General features: G+C 39.6%; 1 protein-coding gene across 6 annotated transcripts in view; it reads left to right on the plus strand.

Moving 5' to 3' along the window:
• The window catches only part of LOC149319929 (spermatogenesis-associated protein 13-like), a 201,194-nt gene that overhangs the window by 145,235 nt on the left and 33,174 nt on the right, over window positions 1-22,785 (plus strand). For 4 of the 6 annotated variants that reach the window (XM_089512606.1, XM_089512609.1, XM_089512610.1 and 1 more), the window contains exons 3-4: window positions 16,550-16,906; window positions 21,232-21,376. In XM_089512606.1, the coding sequence (XP_089368732.1) occupies window positions 16,550-16,906; window positions 21,232-21,376 (502 nt within the window). Of the gene's footprint in view, window positions 1-5,350; window positions 5,748-16,549; window positions 16,907-21,231; window positions 21,377-22,785 lie in introns of those variants that run through there. The other 2 variants (XM_089512612.1, XM_089512608.1) reach the window with 2 other exon arrangements.

Raw genomic sequence — 22,785 nt, forward strand, 5'->3', positions numbered from 1 at the left:
CTTTAACAGAAAATCTGATACCAAATTTAAGAAGACTATGCATAGACTAGGGATACGTTCTTTTACCACTAAAAAAAGAAAAAGAAAAAAAGAGCAGTTCATCATGCTTTAGCAAAGATTTTAATTCAAAACTAATAGTATGCCCATGGGAAACAAACAACCAGGTTAGGTAAACTTTTCATAAGTAAACAAAAACATGTTGAACTTCTGGAGATGACCTGAAGACATTGTCCAAAATGCATCCAGGATGACTTTTTTTTTCTGTTACCAGCCTCCGCTTTTCTTATAATTTCCATTTTAATGACCAGATCTATGCTTTTTTAAACATGTTTTCAAAGGTGGTGAGGCTTACTTTGTCACTCCATTTCTCTCCGTTTTGTTGTTTCCATATGCTCACAAGACAGCTGTTGTTTACCTTGCCTGTTGTATACACACACACATAACTGCAGTGGGATCATCTAGAACAGAATCCCATTCTTTCCCAGCTTAAGGTTTATTGCATTGTTTACTGTAGACATTCTATGGCAACCTGACACCCCAAAAGTCTCTGTTTCTCCAGCCTTCCATCACCATCCTCCCAATGCCAATACTGCTGCAAAACTACCAGCTAGGGCAGAAGTTGTTGTTGTGTGCCTTCAGGTCATTTCTGACTTGCCTGCGACCCTAAGGTAAACATATCATGAGGTTTTCTTGGCAGGATTTGTTCAGAGGAGGTTTGCCATTGTCTTCTCTGAGGCTGAGTTCATGTGACTTGCCCAAGGTCACCCAGTGGGACAGGGAAGAAAATCAAGATTGCGATGGGTATAAAAAGCCTCTGTAAAAAGGAGCTTCTTAGTCAGAGGCTTTGTTAGTTGAGCTATGCCTGTGTACATGATGAATAGTCTGGCTCATTTATAACACATCTTCATGTCTCAAAAAAAAGTGTCTGGAATCCTATATGCGCATAACTTCAGAGTTGCACATGTGTTTGCCTGTTTTGGATTGTCAAGCAGCATTCAAAACATCCCTCCTAACACAGATGTCAGACTCCTGGGAGGCTGCCTTGGCTGTTCACTAGCGGTGGGGGTGGGCAGGCACAGTTTTGCAGCTGGGAAAAAGAAATGAGGTTTCTGTCCTGTATTTAAGATTGCATGTTCCCCATTTCCCAGCTGCACAATTGCTATCTGGGAGGGCTCTGTCTGGTCATCTCTCCTGGTATCTGCTCCAAGTCAGTAAACAGTTGAGGAAGCATCTCCAGGGCCATACAGTTGCATGCGTGCATGGAGCTGTGTGCACATAGTATTAGGCTCTGCACATTTTGATCTAGGATCATGGCCTATATTTTGTTATAATCCAGAACCTACTGTTTTGTAATTTTTTTTGCAATTTGCAGTGTTTTCTGGTTTGCATTCTTTGCTTTTGAACTGGTGCTCATGATTATTTGATTTGTTGAAGAAGCCATGAATCTGGATTGAATATTCAGCTTTTATGGGAACTAGAAACACTTTGTTTAAACTAGGAAATTCTCTGTTCCCAATTTGGAAGCAAATTGCAACTAAGGATCCTTGGAGGTACTGGAAAACAGAACATTTAAACTCCTGGCTTTGAAGCTGTTTTATGCTTGACAAATATGTCAATTTGTGCTTTGAAGAATAAAAAAACCCAAAGCACTTCTAAATTTATTTTGTTGCATATGGTAACAAGCAATTAAATGTCAATTTAGTTAAAAACACAATATTAAAACAATATAATAATTAAAACACAGTAAAACAGATTAGCCAATGTAATAGTATAGTGGTTTGAGCATTGGATTAGGATTCTGGAGACTAGGGTTCGATTACCTACTGGGCTGTGGGTGACCTTGGGCAAGTCACAGACTCTAAGCCACAGAAAACCTCAGAATAGGTTCTTGCCTTAGGGTCACTATACATAGGGTATTTTGGAATTAAACAGCCTGTCAATTTGTGTTCTCAAATTGTGTTCTCAAGCTGCCATCTACTGGTGAGAAAATTATAAACCTAGAGCCATGCAAATTTTACAAGAGTGAGTAAAGCACCTGGCCTCATACAGCCAGACCAACTGTTTTTTGGCAATGGAAGGATGAACTGACTTTCCTGGAAGCCTCCAGGAGCAATAACAAGAACAATGTTTATTTATAACAACCTTTCTACCAGAGGGTGGAACATCAAACATATACTTTCAGAGACAAAGGCAATAAAACATAATTCTATAAATATACATAAAATCTGCAATATCCCACCAGCCACTACCCACCCCAGCAAACTCAGGCACAACTCAGCAGCTTAATCTGATAAATGAAAGAGGAAGAACTTGAACAGGTAAGGTCCTCCTCCAGCCGGAGAGCCAGAGAGAGGAAGATGTTTCAACAGATAGTGAAAGGTACACAGCCTTGATAGAGCTGTGTGCTTTGGTTAAACAGACAATAATCATTTCCCTGTGGATCTTAACTTTCCAGATGGTGCATACCATACTAGCCGAGAGATTAGAGTGCAAAACCCTAAATGTAAGAACCAAAAGTTTGAAATGGGCCCTGACCTGACCTGGTAGCCAGTGAAGGGATCTACAGGGGAAAGTAATGTGAATATTTAAGGAGATTTACAACAACCCAGGCAGCACAGTGATTTACATTTTATATTTATATTTTAAATAGGTACTAGGGCTACTGTTTAACTTATTTATTTTTTAAAAGAACCTTTTCAAAAACAAAGAGTGTGATTCTTTACATCTATTCTTTATTTTTTTTTTTTTTTTTTTTTTTTTGCATTTTTGGCAGTTTGGGTGGGTCCAGTGACAGAAAATTGGTCCTCAGATCCACCAGTCTTGCATGATATATATGTATATATAAAATTTGAACAAGCCATGTCTTTTTTAAAATTACTAACTGTTTAGAAAACTCTCTTAGATAGATCCAGTAGCATCACTGTGTTTATTAAGATTGTAAAGAATTGTGAAAGTCTCATAAATTTCTAGAGCACTTTGAAATGCCATTCTGCAAGAGATTATGATGATGTTGATATTGTTATTGTCATTATCTCTGATGCACCACCGGATGCATCACATTAGTTGTATAACTCTGTTAAATACAGTATATACAGGATTTCCAAGTCCGCAGATTTCAAGTCTGCGGACTTGGAGGGGCGACTATATATGTTCATTGTGTGAACAGATTGGAAATTAGATATTGTTACACCTGGATAGTGGACTGTTCAGGCAAATTAAGTTCAGGTTATGGCCTAATGTCTATAATGCTGAGTGATTATGCCAGCTTGAAAATGGTTATCTCAAGCTCATTGTATGAATGATGATGATAAAGATGGTAATAGTAGTGTATGCACATGTTTGTGTATCTGTGCATTTTTGTGTGTGGAGAGAGAGAGAGAGAGAGAGAATTATGGTTTGTATCGACGAAGGTTAGTATAAATGTTTAAGATAAATAACACTTGAACTTTTTATCCAGGATTTTCAAGCATGCAGAATATTTCATATACACTGTCTACTCACACTTTTTACATTCCATTACTGCAGCTAGCTTAATGACTTTTCTAAAATCACCAATTGAATTAATAATTGCTACAATAATTTAGTTGCTATCTTCCCAGTTTCTGCTTTAATATACATTACACCAGTTTCAGTAACTTTAAATTATAGATTAAAATAACAATTTGTTTTGCTAGACAGGTTTGATGGAGAAGTTAAGCATATGATGATTAGATCTCTGACTAAACCTGTTATTCTTTTATCAGTTAAATAGCACATCCAGTAAAGACATTTTTTAAAAATAAATAAATGTATGACTATTGTCAGGCCAGTTCTGCGAATGTCACCTGTACGCCTGTATTTCAATTTGCATGCCATTAGACAGAAGGATCAGAATACAATAATCAGTTCAAGGGTGTAACTGAATTAGCCGGACTCTTATCTGCTTTTTAAAAAAAGCGTGAATGGTTGACATGCTTATCACAAACCTCACCTCTGTTTTTATGACATCTGTGGTGTGCAATATGGTATGTTGATATTTGCAGTGATGCACCTGATAGGAGTGGAGTATGGTTTGGAGTAATTTCTTGTAATTAAAAGTGTATATTAGCTTTAATTGTTTAACAATAATCTTTAAGTACTGCCCAAATGGCAATGCTTTTGGGACACTTTACAAATATAAAGCTAAAAGAAATCCAGGGGGAAAAAAGTTACAATAAAAACAAGTCAGTCAACCAAAAACAGTGTCAAAATGTTAAAATATTAAAATATTAGAATAATAAGACGCAGCTTAAAAAGCCAAAAAAAAAAAAAAAGACAGAAAAGAACTATCTAAGACTGCATTGCACTGAGCATTGAGCTATATTAGTTAAAATGGTGTTAAAGTGAACTATTTCTGCAGTCCGGATGCAGTCTTTGTGATTTATCTTGTTTTCTGAAGCATTAGAAAATCCTATCAGTATGCCTTCTTGGAGGTGGTTCCTCTGTAACATGGAGACTGATACATCTCTCTTCCTCATAATAAGTGTAATTTTCATTAACTTCTTTAATTATGATTATGATAATGCTAAAATCAGTATTACTCTTTTAGATCTTCCTTTTGCTTCACAAAATTCTTTAAGCAATTAGTGTCATTCTAATCTATCTTTACAATAAAATTGTAAAGTTATATAGATGTCAAGATTCAGACTGAAAGGTCAAAAAATGCATGTTTGTATAAACATGAGTCCTATTTATTTTAGTATAGGGTATGATATTCCCAAGTCCTTAATACTTTAACCATATGTTATGTTATACAGATGGCAAGAATCTACAGAGATGTAAAAATCAGATTGGTAAATTATACCTTTATTACAAATCCAATTAAAAAAATTTAAAATCTAACATCTGTATAGAAATTGGTAAAATTCATTTCAATATATGGTGTGATATTCCCGAACAAGTGTCTTTAAGATTTCATTCCCAAGTTATGTTGGTAGGAAAAATAATATTTAATCATGTGAGTAAAAATGGAATGGGATTTATCCAGCTAACATTACATTATTTGCTGGCTTCTTGAGAGTATTTTCCTAAGAACAAATAATAAGCAACTGTTCTCATTACAACTGCTGTAAACCATTTTAAGGATGGGAGGCAAGGCCACTGCTGCAACTTGGGTTACAAATCTTTCTGTCGATTCTTTGTTCTCATCTAACTAAAATGATACTTTAAGGAAATTAATTTAATGGTGGTGTTCCAGTCTCAGGAGATTAGAGAAGTAGCCAAAGCAAAAGGAAGAACAAAAAATGCTTTGCCCTGTTAATGATAGCATTGTTCTTTTCCTGTACTCTGCTTTAACCAGCTTGGATGTTAAGAACTTTGCATTCCTTGGCACAGTCATCAACCAAGGAAGGCAATGAAATGTACATGGGAATCTGAATGAGTATAAAGTGAAATTAAAATTGGCAGGGATGGCTTGAGGAGTGAAACCCAGAGAATGTAGAGAACAGAGGCATGGCATGCCATGAAAAAAATTGTGGTGCCTTTTAAAGTTAAATTTGTTTTTAACTTTAAAAGGCACCACATAAAAGATTTTGATGCTGCATACAAGATATGAAGAACATCTGGGCACAGCATCTTAGAGAAGAAGGCACTGGTTATCTTTTGGTGGATAACTCTAAAATACTTTTAATTTTGTTTGACCTAATGCTCTTACATTAGCAAAATCAGGAATCACCAAATCTATTGCTGAAGTTGTATCTGAATGGATTGGACCACAAAACCTTATCAAGGTAATGGACACAAGATATTGACTGAGATAGCCTCTCATATAGCTAAGCTAAAATATATAACATACAGGGCGGGTGTAATTGTGCGTGTTGGGTCTGTTTAAGGTAAATATGATGGGTCTGTAAGTTTAATATGGAAATTATACTTTTGTGTGTTTGATCTCTGTTTGTATGTCATAGTAGTCTTTGACCAGAATTCTGTTGAATCTATACACATTTTTTCAGGAGTTATGCAGCAGTGGTAGGAGAAAACAGAAAAAAAAGTTAGCTAAAAGAAGATGATTTCTCCAGTGCCTTTCTTTCTTCCTGACCTCAGTGCCTGTGATCTTTTTTGTTCTGGCACTGCTAACTAACACTGGCACTGCTAATTAACACTGACATCATGGTGTGCCAACAGGACTTTGGTTTATAGCTGCAAGAATTGTCATGTGTTAACCAGTTACAGATAGAATATTTACTGTGGGATCTACTTATAGCAGGTACTGCGTGGCTATAATTAAGCACATGCTGATTGGTTTGGTTGGTTTTTCTTCCTACTGAGGCGGGATACAGACGGGCAAAAAGGGGTGTATTCATGACGTCATGAAGGTAGAGCCTTCAGACGGCCCTTACCTGAATGCCGCCATGAACACGCCCCCCGCACGCCCCAAGCGGGAAGAAGCGGCATTAAAAAGGTGCTGCTTTTCTCCGCTTCTTTTCCATTTGATGCGCAGCTGCGCAGCTCTGTCTGTAAGCTGCTGCACCGGTACGCCAGAATTGCTACACCGCTAATTTAAGTTGCCCATTTAAAAGCTCCGTGTCTGCTGGGTCGCATAATGAGTCGGGGTCCTGGAACATGCGCAGTTTGCAGTCAGGCTTTAATTGCAGCGTCAGTTGCCATGCAGGTGTGGAAGCTGCAGCACAGCTGCAGCGCATTTTAAGACTCGTAACCCTAACCCTAACCCTAACCCTAACCCTAGAGCAACATGTACGCATGCGCTGCTTGGAAAGTTTGGACTTTAAAGTGAACCCCTACACACATTCTTGTGCCATTTTCACCTAACAATAAAAACCGCTAAAACTGTAAATATTTACATATGTACAAGGGAGGTGATGGGGGATGGCAGGGGGACAGCGGTGGCAGCGGAGACAGCTGTAGCTGTGCATTGCAGATTCAGCAGGAGCGCGGGGACCAAAGGAGAGGAGGCATCTATGATGCTGGTGACACTGGCAAAGTGCAAGCGGACAAGGATGCCAACACCAGCTGATCACCAGCTGGCAGGAGACCACCATTGTTCTTGGGCAGAGCGGGGCGAAAAGTTTTAAAGGGGCTTGGGCACTTTAAATGTGCCCATAGGCTTTCTGCCACCGCTGCTTAGCGCTGCAGCTGCGCAGCTGCGCATCCGCCAGCCGGCAAAAGAAAAAAAAAGCCCCGTTTTTGGCCGCCCGTGAGGAAGCTGCCTCTCTCTTTGCAGCGTCCTCCGATGCGGCGGTTTGGAAACTCCGGGTCTGAAACGGCCCCAGGTGAGGCGTCTTCAATGCCCCCCATGTGGAAGCCCCATCTCCTGAGCCACGCCCCCGGGGCGGGCGGTCTGGAGGCTCCGTATTCAGCAGAATACACCTCCAAGACATCTTCCCCTGCCCGTTTGTATCCCGCCTTAGTGTGGCAGGAAGAATTTCAAGGAGCATGATCATCTGTAGTTGGATTCCATCAGTCCCAACCACCTGACAAGTGGGGAGGAATGATGGGAGTAATAGTTCATTAACATCTGGAAGGCCATAAACTGTGTACTTCTGTCATAAGGTAATATAAAGAGGTTGGTTCATAGCAGACTCCAAATGGGCATCATATTCTTTGCTGCTATCTACATCTCTGTATTGACTCCAGAGCAGTGATGCTCAGCATTTGGACATCCACACCTTTCAGTCTCCCGGAATTCCTGACTATTGGCCATGTGGGCTGAAGTTTGCAGGTGATGAAATCCAAAAAGATTTAGAAGATTGGAGATTGAAAATGATTGTTCAAGTGCAACTGTTGTGTAGGGAAGCAACATGAAAAAAATTGTCCTTTCACTTCAAATATGAAAATGTCTAAGACTGGCACTGGGAAGGTGACTACGTGTTAATCTGATTTGAACATAGGCCCAGTACATACCTCCGTGAAGTGGCATGCTGGTGCTGATTCTAGGGTTCTGGAGCATGCAGCAACTGCATGCTCCGTAACCCCAGTCCATACAGATGCCGTAATCATGGTGGCATCCTGTCCACACAGGGGCCGCCATGATGATGCCACTGCCACGCAACGTCCGGACATCACTTCCAGGAAGTGGTGTCATGGTGGCGCCCTTTCCTCTTTGTGGCGCCACAAAAAAGAAGCCATTCTAGGCAACGTCTTTTTGGCAGTGCATTGGTGCTGCAGCATCCAGCTCCTGCAGCACCAACTCAGGGCAAAGACAGGCATCGCATAGCTGCCTGTCTGTCGAGCCCCAAAGTCTGTAATTCTATACTTTTATTTTAAGGCTAATAGGTAATTATATAGGTATTCAAGATTAATTGTTTAAAAATATCTTCTATCTACTTGGCCCCTTCCTGTTCTTTTTCTCTAGTTTTCGAAGATTTTAGCAGGGATTTTTTTTATTACACAAAACACTAGGTTCACTTCTGATGCTTTTTTTTACAAAGGAGGAAGTATATTGAAAAGGTTAAACAGTCCAGAAGTGAAGGAAGGATTTCATTTCCCGTTTAACTATTGTACACCTGTGAATAGCAACCATTAAAAATCTGCATATATACTGATTATTTCTTTCAATTTTATGAGTAGAAATCAAAATCAAAATGGCTTTCAGAGGTTCCTGTCCAATTTCAGATGATAGTATGATGTGAATTCAAATAGATTAGAAAAGTGGACATAGGCAGACTTAAATTTAGGATGTGAATCCTCAACATTTAGGTCAAGTATCCTTCAGTTTTGTTTGGGTGGGGGGAAGACTTTTAAATAATTATTTTCAGTAATACAGAAGACTGGTTCACACACTCATGTACGTGACCGGCATACGGAACAACTGGGGCAGATTGTGTATATCTGTATCTGTATATATTTTGCTTCATGACAAAGCAGGAACAACTGGCTTGAAGCAGGGACATCAGCAATAAATAGTGCTGAAATAATATTTCACAGATCCGAGGAGAGGAGGATTGTGGTGTTGGCATCAGTGGAATGGGGTGGACAACTGGGGGCAACATAGCTGTGGCTTAGAGAGCTTAAGAACATCACTTTTCATGATGGGCTGTGAGAGAGGTTAATTCGCTTCAAAACTCTGGTTGCCAGACCACTATTTTTTATAACTTTGTAGAAAAATTGCATAATGGTCAAAACCAGCATCTGTAAAACTTAATTGATTTGTGAGTTAGTTTATCCTTTTAATGCATTCTGATAACATGTAGAAAACCCTACTATGAGAGGGTTACAATAAACTGCAGTTTGTTTGAAGGCATAGAACAACAAACAATAAATCTTTTTACACAACAGTAATTTATTTTATATCAGTGCTTGTGTAAAACCTACATTGAAGATGAGAGAATTATGGAATAAATTCTATGTTTTAGAGAAATCAGAAGCTCTGAAAATCATGGCTCAGTTACTTATGAGATTGTACTGTAAATGCTAGAGCAAGACATGCTATTAGATTAGTGACAAATTTTCTGTCAACATCCAGTATAACTCTTCCATATTCAAGGCTACTTGAATACTGCAAAAGGTGCCATGTATTAACTTTCTTAAAATTATATATATAGTGAGCCATTCTGGTTTCCCTTTTTTATTAATAGGGAATCCTTCTCAGGGGTCATCCACAAGAGTCAAAAAGCCCTTGTGTCATCTTGTTTGGACAACGTAAACCAAAATGTCAGGGTCATGATTGGGCTGGATCCTGGCAAACTGGACAAGGATCCAGCTCAATCCCAGGATAAACAGTCCTTGGCACACATCAATTTGATCCCCAGTTTGCTGCAAAGTTTCCAGGAAACTCCATGGTAAACCCCAACACTTTAAATGGCCCACACACAGTCCTTTTTCTGTTGCATCACTCCTACTGAGAAGCCCCCTGTTACCACATCTGATGCAAAAACAGGGTGCTTGGCCACTCAAGTGCAGCCAGGTGCCCTGTTTCTGTAGCAGATGTGGCAATGGGAGTTTCTAAGTAGGAGTGATGGCACAGAAAGGTACAGAGCTTGTGCTGGTAGCAGATCCTTGGGCTGGTTCAGGGACAGGTGTGTAAATACGCTCCCATCCCCATGCTGGCCTGGGGACCAACCTGGATGATCACGTGGGTCAGAACAGCATGGGCTCAAAGCCTCCCTGCTCAGAGTCCCCCCACTCTTTTTAAAATATATATGGCTGCTTAGTCACAAAAGCATGGATTTATTGAGCAGCCTTCAGTCTCGTTAGTACCTGGCCAGACAGGCGTTTCCAAGCAGTAGGTTCCTAGGCCTGTTACAGACTGCCAAAATAAAGCTGCTTCGGGTCTCTTTGGAGGTATGCTATTTAAATGATGCATGGGTCCTAAGAGTCCGGAGGTCGCACCAAAGCCACACTCCATTCCTAAGCACCAGAGTGCCGCTTTTCATGCAGCTTCCGGATACTTAGGATGCATGCATCATTTAAATAGCATACCTCCAAAGAGACTCGAAGCAGCTTTATTTTGGCAGTCTGTAACAGGCCCTAGTATTAGCAACCAAAAGATATTATACTATTTCTCTGTCTCTTTCTGCTTAACAGATTTTTTAATGAACACAAAAAAGATGGAAGAAGGAATGGAAAATCACTAGATGGCTACAGTGTAAAACATTGTCATCTGGACTTCCCATATAATTTTTGAATAAGGCAGAGCACTTAGACCAGGGGTAGGCAACCCGCGGGCCGGATGCGGCCCGGCAAGGCCTTGGGACCGGCCCCAGCTCAGTCCTGCCGCCGATTGCCGCCGGAGCCTTTGGCCTATCAGAAGGAGGCGGGCAAGTGGCAGGCAAGGGGGGCAAGCGGCGGGCAAGGGGGGCAATTGTCTATAGAAGCCTCCGAAACATGCATTTATATTAACTTTTTTAAAAATCAGCAATTTTTTTTGCGTGTCCTCCATTTTTTAAAATGCCCTCCATTTGAAAAATTTGTCCTACATTTGTCCCAGTTTATTTATTTAATTAATTTTTAAAAAAATATTTAATTATTTGTTTTTTGGCTTCGGCCCCCCAGTTGTCTGAGGGACAGCAACCCGGCCCCCAGCTCAAAAAGGTTGCCTACCCCTGACTTAGACAATGAAAGGCTCCTCTGGAAGCAACTACTCTCTGGGAATGTTGGGTGTATTTATCTATATAATGGATTGTATATGTCTATTCATATATATTAGATGTAGATTATATATAACATGATTGCATATATGCAGACAGGTTGAAGAAAATCTATATTATCTTAGTGCTAGCCTCTTTCTAATAACAATGGTGTGGTACAGACCGCCCTTTTGGGGTGGCCTGGACCTGCTCCTTTTCGCTCCAGATTGGGGCCAGGGCAGCCTCACCGGCAGCGCTGCAGCCCCAATCCGTAGTTTTTCCAGGCCACGGAGAAGCGGCAAAATGCCACTTCTCCCTGGCACGTAAAAAGGGTGTCCTTGGGGTTTCAGGCACCCAGACACCCCGACAGCCAGAGCCATGGGAGAAAGGGGCCGCCCAGCATTGTTCCCGCGGCCATTTGGTTGCTGCGGGAACAATACACGCAGTGAAAAGGAGCTCTTTCCCATGCCACAGCCAGGCCGCCATAAGCGGCCTGAGGTGGCACAGAGACGTTATGCCCATGCCATGCCGTTTGGACACATGAACTAGGGTTAGGGAGCATGCAGTTGCTGCACGCTCCCTAACCCTAGAATTGGGGCCAGTATGCCACTTATTCATAGTCTGTATCACACCACTAATAATAATGATGTTTTTGGACATTCAGAGATATTTCACATGAACTGTCTAGCTGCAATCCTTACAAAAATTCTGTAAGGAAAAATGGTGTTATTTTCCATTCACATGTCTGATAAAGAGAGTTTAGGACAGGGGTGGGGATGCCTTGCCTAAACCCACCTAGTAAATTCATAGCCAAATTGAGATTCAAACTGGGGGGAGGGTCTGATTCTTAGAAACTCCAGTTGTTAGTTTATCTGTCAGTAAGTCATGGTCAAACACTTAAAATTAACAAGTAGATATCAGATGAATATACACATTTATTCAGCAAACCTGGAACAGAGTGTACTTTAGCTCTGCTACTGTAATTTGGGTAGATTGCAGCACATTATAATCTCTCTGATTGTTCACCAGATTTTGTTGCTTAAGTTAGGGCAATAGTAAATTGGACATGAGAAAAGACACGTGACATGTCCTTCCCTTAGTTTAAAGGTCATGGAAATGAACACTTTGCCTAGCTAGCTACAGTGAGAATCATGATCATACTTCCAACTCACTTGTAAAATTAAATTTAAAATGACAGAAGAATGGCTTTAGTCAGCTCTTTGATGAACCAGTGTTTCTGCAGGGTTCCAATGTCTGTGTACAGTGATAAGGTAAGTTTCTTTGACCTGATAGTTAGTTTGTGTTTTTCTTGCCTATGTATATAATTTTCAGGGTCAGTACTGAACTTGGTTAGTGGGACATATCACTCTCTGCCTTTACCTTCAGTAGAGTTCCTCTGATTTCTACCAGACAGCAGCGTAGATGCAAATAGGAAGCAGATATTAACTATTTCTATGCTACAGATCAGAAATGCAGGACATTGAGATTCTTTCATGAATAGAATAGAAACAGTACAAAAATCATTGTAAACTTGGGTGTGAGTACTCCATGTATATTGAAGAGTTACATAAGTAAGCAGAGTATAATGCAGGAGAAATCAGTGCACTGGACAGCAGGGCTTACTTTTGAGTAAATATAGTTGCAATCCTGCAGATATCTACCAGGGGGCTAGTCCTTTTGGACAGTGTAACTAAATATAAACATCTCTATGTATTTACATCATGAGAGAATGCCCAATTGTACAAAATTTGTCTCACTTGAGGGTCAGTAAGTTTATATTACAAATCTGTTCGTGCATAAGCAGTAGAATGTACTCCGTTGTAAGTGTGCTTAGTGTTGCAGCTTTGGTGGAAGTTGTCTTTCATTTAAATTTTGTTTCTGTTTTCCTTTCCTTGCTACATTAAATATTTAGGTTGTAAAATATTCTTCTGTCCCTTTTTTCTAATAAAGAAATATATAACATTAGGAATAGGGGTGCAAGTCATCACTCATTTTGGTTTTGCACGTAACAAAGAAAATTTTCAAAAGTTTTCTGTCCACTGGACTGGTTTACAAGAATTTTTGCCTATTTTCCATTGCTTTTATATATTGAAATGTGTGTGTGAACATTTCATTAAGGTATGTCCAAACCAAAGAAACCCAATAAATAAATGAACAAATAATTTAGAATTTCCATGGACATCTAAGGAGTTTCTCACTCTAAATTAATCTTTCATGGCTTCTCATTGTGGGCTTGTTTGTACATGAATATTCATACTCCTTTATCTCATTGCTTCATTATACTGCGCTGATGATGTGTGTGAACCATCTTCCATTGGCTAATACAGTCTCTCAGGTGGTATTAAAAGTCTTTTTTTTTCCATTTGGAGGTGGTTCATTCCGGCATTAGAACAACATATGCCCTTTATAGTTTTCTCTTCATTCATATCAGGGTTGCAGGTTGAAATGAAGGACATGTCTCCTGTCCGTTTAGTGCTTATGTTTTAGAGGGAATTTCAGGCTGTGTTGGCTGTTGAAATTCTCTCTTCTACGCAACAATTTAAGGGACAAGACCTGTAACCTTTGTTTCACCTGGCAACCCTATTCATATGAACCACCCATACAAACCACCTAGAGCTCTAAGATCCTCAGGAGAAGCCATTCTCTCAGTCCCATCACCATCCCAGGCTTGCCTGGTGAAGACACGAAAGAGAGCCTTCCCAGTGGCTGCTCCCACCCTGTGGAACTCTCTTCCATGGGAGCCCCTCATGGCAGGCAAAGATGTTTTTATTTATACATGCCCTTTAAGATCTTGCAGGCTTTATTGGGGGATGAGGGGGTTGGTTTTAGGTTTTTTTTTTAACTTGGTATGTTTTAAATTTTATATTTGTAATTTTTAAATGTTTTTCAGTTTTAATTATATGATTTTAATTGTTATTTTAATGTGTTGTTAGCTGCCTTGGGTCCCACTTTGGGAGAAAGGCGGGATAAATAAATACTGTATGCATATTTTGTTGAAATGCAGTCACCTGATGATTGCATGGTGGCAAATATGGAGATCATCTATAGCCATATCCTTGACATGTAAAATGTTGAAGGTTTAGTTACTAACATCTTCTGGTATGGCTTTTCAGAAAGCCTGGAAAATTGCAGCCAGCCAGCATAGACAGTGGACCGACCAAGCTGAGGCAACTACCTCCACTTATAAATCATTATAATTTTGTTTTTGTAATTGTTTACTTACACCCCTAGGATGACATAAAGTGCAGTGCTTGGAAATAATGAGTTACCTGTAACAGGTTACTTTGATCACTAGTTATCTTTTGCAGGATCAAGATGGAATGGCATTACTTTTTGCCTTTAATGATGAGGTTTACAATTCAGTGTAACATAATAGAAGGGTTTGCCTCTTACTCATGACTGAATATGTTCTGATTTAATCTGAGCAAAGGGAGAAGAAAGGCTTATATGGGTAGCTGTCTTGTCCTGGCATGGTGTGTGATGTGGGTCTGCTAATAAGGAGCAAAGAAGCCAGGAACGAAGGAGTAATTTGGAGGGAGGGGGGAGGGAAGAGGAGTCATATTGAAAAGAGCTACATTACAGACTTGGATTAGTTGGCATTTTACAATAAATAAAAAAAATATATAGCCTCTCTTTCTTGCCTTCCTCCCTTTTGTCCATTTCCAGAGAGAGAGAGAGAGAGAGAGAGATAAGTTAGTGGGAATGCATGGGGATTTTCTGGAGATGGGTTAGGGTAGGGCTATCTTACAAGTTAGTATTACAAACAACAGTAAAGCTGTGCGCTTAAACAGATTGGTTGGTGTGAGCTATCAGAGTGAGTTTAGAGGGGAAAAAGTGTCACACTGCATGTCTATAGCCTGCTCAGACATTAGCAGTTATTTGGGGGAGAAAAAGAAGAGGAAAGAAAATGGATTGTGGGAAGGACTGTTTCTGTGTGTCGACCAAAGTATCTGTGTGAAATGTACATGGCAGCCACATGGTCTGCTATATTGTACCTGTGCAAGTGGGTAGTGGCGATGGTTGTGAGTCCAGCAGGGTGTTCCACTCAGAATTGGGAGATAAGGAGACTCAGAACATTTTCTTTCTCTGCCCCTCCTCCCGCCCCAGTAACACAGTAGTAACAATATTGGTAACATGTTAGTAACAAGTAATCTAGCAAGTTATTTTCTGAATTGCAATAAGAAATTGGGTGATCAGTGTAATGATTAGCATAACTATTTCCTTCTAAAAAGTAACCTTCCAAGCTCTGATTGAAACCAGATATCTGGGGACTGTGGTCACAATCTTATGTGGGTTAAATAGAAATGATAATGTTCACTAGAATAGTCCTGTTTGTTTACAGAAATATTTTTGTGTGAGGGGTTGGGCAATCAAAGTTTTACTATTACCATATATACTTGACTATAAGTCAACCTCATGTATAAGTCGAGGGCAGGTTTGGGGCCAAAATTATGAATTTTGTTATGACCCACAATAAGTCAAGGGTAAAACCTAGAGGCATGTAATAAAGTATGTGACAGTAACCACATATATAAAGTGATGCAATACCCCATAGTTTTCTTGCTCTTTGGTATAATGCCAGTTTAACACATGGGCATGCTGTCTGTATTGGAATGTTTATCTTGATGAAGGTGGTGGAACAAAGGTCAGTTGTTGTGGGTGGAACAAAAATGGTATTTATCACTCCCTGTAAAAGGTATTAAGAAATTGACTTTGTGGAACATGCCTTAAGATATCCTTCAGCATATTTAACTCCTATAAAAATCAGTGCATTGCAAGTGTTATAACAACCAAGTATTATGTTACAAATTATCTGTAATTTGAACAGTAATTTCTATATGAGAAATAAAAATAGAGATACACAGGGAGCAGTGTATTTGAGGGTCTTGTTCCTGTATTATAGTCTTGTTGTGTAAATATATAGTGCTATTGGGTCATTACTAAGATATTTCTCCTTTAACCTCTCTGAAGTAATGCTTGCATATTTTGCTCATAAGAGATTAAAAGAAAGTCTCCTCAACATGGTGAACTGAATGTCAAAGCATCTTGTGTGAACAATCCTCTCTATTATATAGTGTGTCACACTGCCTGCCTCTCCAGTAAAAATCAGATTTCTGAAACACAGCTAGGGTATGACTATTTTCACAGCAAATAAATTGTCTGAATTGAAAGATTCCCACTCCCTTTTAAAAAAAAACTCACTTACTTTATTAACATCAATTAGTAATGAAAAACACCTCCAATTTTAGTGCTCAGGCTTTCCTTACATAACTCACCATGAACAGTGCTCTCAGCTGTGGTTTTCATTTGCTCCTAAACACACTCACATTTATTTATCTCACTATGGTTGGTTATATATGGGCAACAATTTAATTTATGGGTGTTTGATAGATATCTGACTCCTTCCTTCCATGCAGGAAAATGAAATCTTTACACCATATGAAGGATGTAGTTAAACTTTGTAAAGTTCTTTTTGGCTTATTTGACTTGTTCACATTTAAAAAAAGGTTGTTACTGATGATCACTGGAAGAAGCCCCCAGTACAAGATGAAGAAAGAACAGACGCTCAGAAGATCACAACTAGAAGATGGGGCTCTGGAAAGAGATCGCGGCCTCGGCCCCTGTCAGATTATGGCCAGTTGTCAATTAGGAGTTTCTCAATACCAGAAGATTCTGTTGCTGTGGAGTCTTATCAAGTGGACTGCGTGGATGATGGCAATGAGTCCAGCTCACGTCCTGATGAACCAGCGGCCTGTACAGTAGCCAACCAAAGAGGACAAAAAAGAAGACCCATCTCTGTCATTGGTGGGGTCAGTTTCTATGGAAACAACCAAACAGAAGAAATAACAGATCTCCTTACACAAGTAAGACATAAAATGCACTTTCTGTGAAACTCAAATCAAAAGACCTCCCTCCTTCCTTGCCTGTAATCTTCAACTTAGAAAATAGTGAACACTCCTTTTCCTTCTTTCTGCTTCTCTCGAATCATCATCAAATACTGTTCTCCAAAACGCATGAAATCAGATTAACTAATATTAGCCTATGGATGATTCCTCCTTTGCACTGTACACTAACTTTTTCCTTCCCTGAATGTTGATATTTTAAGATTTAAAATATTTTTACCTTTATCTGTATGCTTTTGGGTTGCTAATTTAATAAAAGATACAGACAATTGTTGTATATAGATACCAATTTTAACAACAAAAAAAGAATGTTTCTTAGACTTTTGAAAGTGTTTCATAGCACTGAAATATTTAACAGGCACTAATTTTAGCATTTGCACAAAAACGTTAGTATAATGAATAGTAGAATTGAAGAGACTTAAATTATTGATGATTGAACATGGTCAGATTTGGTAAACATCAAAATTGGTTTTGAAGTCCATGCTGAATTATCATAAGTTTGCTTTGAACATGATTACTACTGTATGAATTATTATCTTTATATGCCTCGTTATTTTCTATTCTCTATGGAATTATGCTGCTCAGATTTCTGGCAGGCATCTTTTAATGTGTGAATGGCCCCATACAGACAGGCCAAAATAAAGCTGCTTCAGGTCACTTTGGCGGTATGGTGTTTAAATGATGCATGTGTCCCAAGAGTCCGAAAGCCACGTCAAAGTTAAAGTCCTGATGAAAGTGTAGCAGAGATTTTGCTTTGGTAGGGCTGCTCCATGAACTCCTGAAATTTACACTTTGACATCAACTCTTGTTTTGTTAAGCTTTTAATTATAGTTATCACCAGATTATACTTAAAAGCGAGCTTAAAATGAAGGAATCTTTAGATTTGTGTCATCAGTGTTATTTTGTTATTTTATGACTTTGAGATCACCAGCAAGATGGGAAGTTTTATTTTCTATTTAATCCCGATATTCTGCAGTGCACAGTATTTAAAAAAAGTGGGGACATGATCCATACTTCTGATCCCCACTCCACATGCTCTGTACTCTTAAGTTAGCATCCACCAAGTCTGCTGCTTGTATTGACATTTAAATTCTCTCCTTACCAAACGTAAGTATTGTATGCTTTGCTTGAAATCTAGACATATTAAAAGATGCTGGACTATTTTGAAGGTAAGTACATTCTTGGGGCTACTACTTGCTGCAAAAAAGGGTAGGAGTAAATTCCCAAGGTTCGGATTTTGTTCATTGGTAATTTGTTAATTACTTTGAAAGGAAGTGGGTTGAAAATCTTGTGATCTAAATGAATGCACAGTTGATAATACAGAACTGCTTTTGCAGGCGTTTCAAGAATAAGCATAAAATTAAATAATTTAGGAAGAATAATTTCATGAAGACTACACAAAATACAAGGATGCATGTAAAACATTTTGAAAAACAGCTTGAAAAGACTGTTGCTGGGGTTTCTTTTTTCTTTCCTAAAGGGCTGTGCAGACTGCCCCTGAAGGAGCAGCCTGCAGCTGCCCCCATCTTTGCCAGATTGGGGCCACGGCAGCCACACACCGCAGCCCCGATCTGGCCTTTCTGTGGCGCAAAAAGGAGCTGCAAAAAGCTGCTTCTTTTTGTGCCATGGAAAGGGCACCATAGCTGCTGGTGCTGCAACTTTACAGTGTTCCTTTGGCGCTGTGTCATCTAGATGCAGCACCAGAGGAGCGCTGTAAAGCTGTGTGCTGTATGGTGCAGTGCGCGGTGCCACATTGGCCTGAGGGCGGGGTCAGGGTGTGCGTCTGCACAGTCCCTAGGTTAAGCACCCAGTCAAATGCTAAAAAGTAAAACAAACTCTTTATTAACACTTTGTTTATTTGCTCAACAACTTCATGTAGAGGAAACTCTGTAATGTGAAAGAATTGTATTGTACTAAAGAGTCAGACAAACATTTTTAAAGAGGAAGCATTCAGTTTTAATAAATGCTAAAGTCTTCTGTGGAAAATAAAAAATGCTTATAATGCTGTGACAATTTGAAAGCCAAAGTGGCAAAGCTTTAGAGTTCTGGGTGAAAGTTATGAACAGAACTAGTTAGAAGGAACAATATATAAGGCACAGTATGTCATTTTATTACAGTATGAAATGTAAAGATGTGATTCAAATTGCTTGTGCTTATAGGAAAATGGTTAATTTACAGGGGAGGGCTTTATAAAAGTCTCAAGGCCCAACTCCTCGACTCCTGACATTTTAGACAAATCACACCCCTGCATGGCTGTCTTTGGGTTTCCATACTGAGTTTTGGCACTCGATTAGCAGAGAAAATGTCTTTTCAGTAGTGTGTCATCTCTGTTTATGAACATTGTTCCAAAAGGGTTTATCTCTAACCATCTAATTCCCCGTTAATTTGTTTTATTTTAGGTTATGTTGTAATTTTCATGGAATTTGCTGGTTTGAGGGGGTTGTATTGTTTTTTTGTTATTTTTATTGTTTTATTGAAAACTACCCTGATTGAAGTGGAAGATGTGTTTATAATAAATATAGATAAGGGGGCCAGGCCTTAGGGATGGAAAATAACTTTGTTGGATTTGATGGTCTTCACAAAAACAGCATTTTTGCACCTCAAATCCATTAAGAGAAGAAACACACTTTTCTCAAAATATGCATTTGGAAGGCTTATGGAGTGTTTCAGAGAAATACAGTATGCACAAACAAGGAAGACCTTTTAAAATACAAATGGCTTCAGTTTACAGTTTGGAAAAATATGGACAAACATGTTTTATTTGGTAGGGAAAATGTATAAATTAGATAAAATGTATGAATAAATGCACACAGGATTTCCATGCCAAAAACACCACAAATCTTATAAATTGATGTGGAAGAAGGATAGGAAGAAAATGTGGGCAGAATTCAGGGGGGAAAATTACACCCATAGCTCCATCCCTCACATAACCACTGAACTAAATAATAGCAATCCTACCAATTAAAAAAATGAAGTTCAGGTATCTGGTCCAATATGCTACACCTTTTGACTTGGACTCTGTTATTCCAAGTGTCTAGAATGTAGAGACATTTTTGAGAAAACAATATAGACTTTCCAGAGTGACCTTAACATGTTACCCCCCCCCCCCAGTCATTCATGGTATGCTACAAAAACCAACCTGACAATATACTGTGAAGTCGAAGGCATCTTCTCTGAAGATGCCAGCCACAGATGCTGGCGAAACGTCAGGAAGAAACTCTTCTACAACATGGCCACATAGTCCGAAAAACCCACAAAAAACTATTGACAGTATACTACTCGGAAACATGAAGATGCAACCAATTATGCCTGAATAGCATACAAATTTTAAATATGCCATCTTAGTTTATTCTATTCCATCATCAGTCAGCATTTAATTCTCATTATTTTGGACATATGAGACAAAATGACCTGTTAGAAAAGACAATAATGCTTGGTAAAGTAGGAAGCAGTAGGAAAAGAAGAAGGCCACATTACAGGTAGGTAGATTCAATCAAGGAAACAACAGCCCTGAATTTGCAGGACCTGACTAGGGCTGTTGATGACAGGATTTTGAAAGTGTCTTGTTCATAGGGTCACCAGAAGTCAAAGCTGATTTGATAGCAGTTAGCAACAAAGTTGTCATTCAGCTATTTGGGGGATTCTCTTCTCCTTTCAGCATTTTTTCCCTACAAGTTTTTTTCTTTTCTTTTCCAAACCTTGGGAATTCCTCAAATATGCTGATACCTTCCTCCAACTTTGACTTTCAGAGAAACAACACTCAGTTCTGAAGGTTAGAAATAAAAGGATCAGTGCAACCTGCAACAACATGCTGCATTGTGTCATGCTCCAGTCTGGTATTTCAACAAGCTAACTGCATTTCTCCAGACTTTTTTGTTCAGTTATCTCCCTTGTCCACTTATTACCTGCCCCCCTCCCAACAGATACTAAGCAAGCATTGTATGGGCACTGAAAATACTTGGATTTGGGGGGACCTTTATGGGATTCAGCTTAGTTTCCCTCTATCATCTTTTTTGTTCTTACTTCTGCAAATCTTGGGTTTTCCTATTACTATGTGCACTTTTCTTCCTGTGCATGGAGGGTGCTGGTTAATGCATAAGGACTTGCTTTCAGAGAATAAGTAGCACATAGGATGATGGATTTTATATAGAACTGTCATATTTTATTGTACTACAGTGCAGCAAATATTTTGTTGCCTTAATAATTTCATTTCTTGCCTGGCTTGGTGTTAGGGTTCCACATAGGATTTTGCAGTAACAAGCTTTCTTTTTTCATTTTGTTTTTAGCCAGTTGCACGCCCTCCAGTACCAGCACATCAGGTTCCTCCTTACAAAGCTGTCTCAGCCAGATTCCGTCCTTTCACCTTTTCACAAAGCACACCCATCGGTCTGGACAGAGTTGGATGCAAGCGACAAATGAGAGCATCTCATGGTGAGTTTGACATGGAAGAAATGTAAAATAAGTAAGTAAACAAGTAGGTTATTTAGATATTGTCCCAGTCAGCTGTAGTGTTTACACTTTGCTTGTAGCACTGTGTCTCACAGAAAAAACTATCTTGTCCTGTCCATCCCCTGTTTTGTAGGTTAATGATATTGGTTGTGTTTAGAAAATACTTCAATTTCACAAAGAGTTCTTACAGTTTGGATCAACCATATTTGTGAGCTTTTCATCCTGGAGAGAAGTGACCAGTGGAGTCCCACAGGGCTCTGTCCTGGGCCCAGTACTGTTCAACATCTTTATCAATGACTTGGAGGAAAAAATTGGGGGAATACTTATCAAATTGCAGATGACACCAAATTAGGAGGAATAGCTAATAGGACAGGATCAAAATTCAAAATGACCTGAATAGACTAGAAAGCTGGGCCACGGCTAACAGAATGAACTTCAACAGGGAGAAATGTAAGGTACTGCACTTAGGGCGAAAAAATGAAATGCACAGATATAGGATGGGGGACGCCTGGCTTAAGGAGACAACATGTGAAAGGGATCTAGGAGTCCAAGTAGACCACAAGTTGAACATGAGTCAACAGTGCGATGCGGCAGCTAACAAGGCCAATGCGATTTTAGGCTGCATCAATAGAAGTATAGTGTCTAGATCAAGGGAAGTCATAGTGCCACTATATTCTGCTCTGGTCAGGCCCCACCTGGAATATTGTGTCCAGTTCTGGGCGCCACAATTCAAAAAGGACATTGAGAAACTGGAGCGTGTCCAAAGGAGGATGACTAAAATGGTGAAAGGTCTGGAAACCATGCCCTATGAGGAACTCCTTAGGGAGCTGGGTATGTTTAGCCTGGAGAAAATAAGGTTAAGAGGTGATATGATAGCCCTGTTTAAATATTTGAAGGGATGTCATATTGAGGAGGGAGCCAGCTTGTTTTCTGCTGCTCCAGAGACTAGGACCCAGAGCAATGGATGCAAGCTGCAGGAAAAGAGATTCCACCTCAACATTAGGAGGAATTTCCTGACAGTAAGGGCTGTTCGACAGTGGAACACACTTCCTAGGAGTGTAGTGGAGTCTCCCTCCTTGGAGGTCTTCAAACGGAGGCTGGATGGCCATCTGTCGGGGATGCTTTGATCTGGATTTCCTGCATGGCAGGGGGTTGGACTGGATGGCCCTTGCGGTCTCTTCCAACTCTATGATTCTATGATTCTATTCTGTTTTTCATCATCTATGTTGTTGCTCTGTTTCTATTTTAAGATTCTCCCTCACTTCAAGGATCTGTCAGAGAATGGCTTAGATGTTTTACAACAGGGACGTAGCTGGGGGGGGGGGTTCTTGGGGTCCGGACCTCCCCTTCCATTAGAAAAATGAATGGTGTGTGCTGCTGCGCCGCCACAC

The sequence above is a fragment of the Sceloporus occidentalis genome, unplaced genomic scaffold (genome assembly GCF_023333645.1).
Source record: "Sceloporus occidentalis isolate IW3139 unplaced genomic scaffold, rSceOcc1.0.p SCAF_2, whole genome shotgun sequence".
NCBI lineage: Eukaryota > Metazoa > Chordata > Lepidosauria > Squamata > Phrynosomatidae > Sceloporus > Sceloporus occidentalis.